This window comes from Teleopsis dalmanni, chromosome 1, assembly GCF_002237135.1.
Source record: "Teleopsis dalmanni isolate 2A chromosome 1, ASM223713v2, whole genome shotgun sequence".
Classification (NCBI taxonomy): domain Eukaryota; kingdom Metazoa; phylum Arthropoda; class Insecta; order Diptera; family Diopsidae; genus Teleopsis; species Teleopsis dalmanni.
Genome location: NC_051846.1, coordinates 123,943,614 through 123,947,947, shown reverse-complemented (window position 1 = coordinate 123,947,947; position 4,334 = coordinate 123,943,614). Strand labels below are relative to the sequence as shown.

Sequence of the window (4,334 nt, the reverse complement as noted above, 5' to 3'; positions counted from 1 at the left end):
GTTTTCTGGTGGGCATAGTTCCATGACAGCTTCTACTGATGCTATAAAAGCAATGGCATCATGATCCTTGTTGAGGCATTTTATTTGGCGGAATTGCGTCAAAATATCTTTTGGTGCTAGAAGCCCTTGATGTTGCTGCATATTTTGCTGTATTTGCTGTTGTTGTACTTGCTGAACTTGCTGTTGTATTTGTTGTTGCTGTACTTGTTGAACTTGCTGTTGTATTTGCTGTTGTTGCACTTGTTGAACTTGTTGTTGTACTTGTTCGTGGAGCAGAATTTTAGCTTCTTGCCTCCTTATAACTTCCTCCATTTCCTGAAGTCTTTGCTGCAATTGCTCCATTTCGTTGCTCATGATTGGTCGATTTAAGTCGAATGCTTTTACTCTCCGCATTCAAAACTTTTTTGATATAAATAGTCGTTGCACTTCTTTTTTTTTTTTTTTAAGAATTTGCTTTTTATTAAAGTTAACTTCTGCATACAAATAGTTGTTGCAGTTTATTAGCGTTTATTTTTTTAAAACTTTTTATTAAAGTTAACTTCTGCATACAAATAGTTGTTGCAGTTTATTAGCGTTTATTTTTTTAAAACTTTTTATTAAAGTTAACTTCTGCATACAAATAGTTGTTGCAGTTTATTAGCGTTTATTTTTTAAAACTTTTTATTAAAGTACACTTTTTAGATATAGATAATCTTTGCACTTTATTACCGATTTGATTTTTTTTCTAAGGTTCTCTTTTTGTTTTGAGACAAATCACCGTCGACTGCGCCAATTATATTTAATAAAGACACAAAATTTAAGTTATATGTTTCTTTATTGAATTGAATCTTAAGACTAAATTAAAAATATTTCTTAAACAATACCTTAAGTCTAGAAACATAATCAAATTCAGTTAACCCTGAAATGCAAAATATCTAACTCAGCAGATTTTTGCACCTGGGTACCGAATTTGATGCTTGCTGTCTTTGCAATAGCATTACCTAGATAACGCTATAGTAGACAGCTTAATATTTAGATCAACATGCATATTCGCGTTAATACGATATTTATGAAAATATGCATGTCTATACAAACATAAATAAAATGCATACTAAGGTATGCAAGAGGTATGAGAATGTAACTCGCCTGCTATATTTCAAAAACATTTAGAGCAGCTTATATTAGGTGTAGAAGGATGTGGTAATTATATTGATGATATAATCATCGCGGCTGAAACGGTGGACCTACATCGTCAACGCTTAGAAAAAATTTTGTCAATTTTGATTGAGAACGGTATTCGTTGCAAACAAAAAAAATGTGAATTTTTAGTGGAAAAACTGGAATATTTAGGTAGAACAATTAGTGCAAATGGTATTTTACCTGATGAAAAAGGTGTTTACGCTGTAAAAAAGTTGCCACGCCCAACAAACATTAAAGAAGTCGAAGCATTTCTGGGTAAAGTGAATTATTACCATAACTTTATTCCAAATTTTTCGCAATTGGCCGCGCCTATCAATCATTTACGTCGGAAGAACATCAAATTTGTTTGGGGCACTAAGCAGGAACAAGCATTTGAAGCTTTAAAACGACACATAATAGACGCAACCGAATTATCACATTTTCAAGAACATCTACCATTAGTCTTAGCTACTGACGCCTCATCATATGGAATTGGAGCTGTCCTTGCTCATCGAAATCCAGACGCCCTATTGCTTTCGCATCAAAAACGCTCAACACTCATCAACTTCGATACAGCCAAATCGAAAAAGAGGCACTTTCGATAATATTTGGAGTTACTCGTTTCCATCAGTACTTATTTGGTCATAAATTTATTCTGGTTACGGACCATAAACCTTTAGTAAGCATCTTCAGTCCAAACAAAAATTTGCCATCAATGTCTACACATCGGTTGCAACGTTGGGCAATAACATTGATGTCTTATCAGTTTGAGATACAGTTTCGTAGAACTGCCGATCACTCAAATGCCGATGCCTTATCACGCCTGCCTTGTGGACCAGATCCTGAGTTCGACAGGTTGGAGCATTGTTATCAAATAGAAAATTATGACACACTTATCAACGTCGGATTGCTACAACAGCACTACAAAGACGATTACATACTAAAACGTGTAAAAAATTTCATTTCGGAAGGGTGGCGGACAAAATTAGCTGATGGCGACATGGATTTGCTTCCTTATTTTCGTCGTAAGTATGCTCTTTTCATTCGAGATGATTTGATTTATTTACAGACAGATGCTACTCGAGTCATTGTACCTCAATCCTTGCATCAGTCAGTTTTAAAGCTTCTCCATGACGGCCATTGGGGCATCGTTAAGATGAAGCAACTCGCTAGGCAACACTGCTGGTGGCCTAATATTGACAATGACATCGAAAAACTTGCTTCACAATGCAGTGTTTGTCAAATTGCGGGTGCAAGTCCGAAACAAAAATACCATGAGTGGCCAAAGCCAGAACGACCATGGCAACGAGTACACATAGATTTTGCTGGCCCAGTGTTCCAGTCTATGTGGCTAATAGTAGTTGATGCTTTCTCACAGTTTCCATTTGTGGTACAGCTTAAAACTATCACCACTATTGACACCATAGCAGCTTTGTCAGCAGTTTTTTCATTAGAAGGACTACCTGAAACTATAGTTAGTGACAATGGACCTCAGCTAACTTCCGACCAGTTCGCTGAATACTGTGCTCGTAATGGCATAAGTCATGTTAAAACAGCACCATTTCACCCAGCATCAAATGGGCTCGCGGAAAGGTTCGTACGTACATTCAAATCATCCGTTCAAAAGAATATTGATGATGGGTTATCGATTAAATTGGCTTTGGTAAAGTATCTAGCGACATACCGAGCTATTCCTAATGCCGAAGGGAAGTCACCGGCAGAATTGTTACATGGGCGTGCGCCACGTACTTTGCTTACACTGTTATCAGCACCACCAAACAACAATAAACCCGTCACTCGTTCAACTAAATTTTCGCCTAACGAAACATTATGGTCGAGGTCCGAAGTGGGTGGAAGCAGTCATTATTAAAAACTTAGGATGCATGGTTTATATTGTGAAAACGTCCAACGGTTACGTGAGACGTCATCAAAATCAAATAAAACACCGTTCATCAACGTCAGCAGAAAACAACAGCAAATCTGATTGGTATATGTTGCCAACACCTGTTAGTGAGCAGGAGGATAACAACAACACTAATCACACTAACACTGAAGAGCGTCCTCAGATGACTGAACAGATACCACGTCGAAGCGCTCGTACTCGAGCTCAACCTAATCGTTATCAACCTATTTAAAACTTTTATATATCTTTATACCTTATACATAGAACATATATTTTGAATATATTACTTGAATATATATATTGAATATATTATTTGAATAATACATAATATACATACCTTTAAACCTTATACATAGAACATATATTTCGAATATATTACAATTTTAAGGGGCGAGATGTCATATTCAACAATATTAATAATTACTTTAAATATATAAAGTTGGAAACTCTAGCCTGTAAGTAGTTTAAGTAAATATTGTATAATGTAAAAAAATAAAGTTAGTTGATTAAGATAACTCAAACAAAACACTTACAAAAAAAGGCCTTATATGATTGCAAACTTTTCAATTCATTTTTTTTAATAATATATTAATAAGTTTTTCTGGAGTCAATAGTGACTTACTTCGGAGAAACGCAAATAGTTTACAATACTGCGGCAAGTGGCCAACAATTTAATTCAACGTTTAAAATCAAAGGCCAAGTGTACAATAAAGTAGATTCATTTTTGCCAATGCCAAACGAACCATATAAATTTTTACAAATATACTTCATGGGCGGTGAGGACATCAATCGTGTGGATGCACGTTGCGAAAACAAAAACATCAATTCACCGTATGCCAGGCACATTGTCGGCGAACTAGATACCCTATTGAATGAACACAATGAATTATTGAAATTTTTTAAATCACACATGCATAAATTGCAAAGTGACAATCACGCTATCATCATCAATCCTGACAAAACACCAGCTGGAGAGCACGTGGTAGATTCAATGTGGCTGTTGTTGACGACGTTGCTAGAATCATGGTTGGCGACAGCACATCGACTCGAGAAATCATGTTTAGAAGAAGAAACAATAATCTGGATTTCATCGCCGACACACACCGTTCATACGACGCTCTACAATATCCGCTAATCTTCTGGAAAGGACTAGACGAATATTGTATAAACATTAAACAACGAGATCCCGCAACAGGTAATTCATTCATTATGAAGATCATAATTCATTTTTAATCAGTATTTATGAATTAATATTTTAATATATATGAATATA

The 4,334-nt window shown here is 35.5% G+C and overlaps 1 protein-coding gene across 1 annotated transcript; it reads left to right on the top strand.

Annotated features, from left to right (window-relative positions):
- Positions 1 to 1,873: 1,873 nt before the first annotated feature.
- Positions 1,874 to 3,028, top strand: LOC119665901 (uncharacterized protein K02A2.6-like). Its single transcript, XM_038075158.1, has one exon. The coding sequence runs from the start codon at positions 1,874 to 1,876 to the stop codon at positions 3,026 to 3,028; it is 1,155 nt and encodes a 384-aa protein (XP_037931086.1).
- The last annotated feature ends 1,306 nt before the right edge of the window (positions 3,029 to 4,334 follow it).

What these genes read in the sequence shown, in the direction of transcription:
- LOC119665901 (XM_038075158.1), top strand. Translation starts at nt 1,874, where the DNA reads ATGTCTACACATCGGTTGCAACGTTGGGCAATAACATTGATGTCTTAT.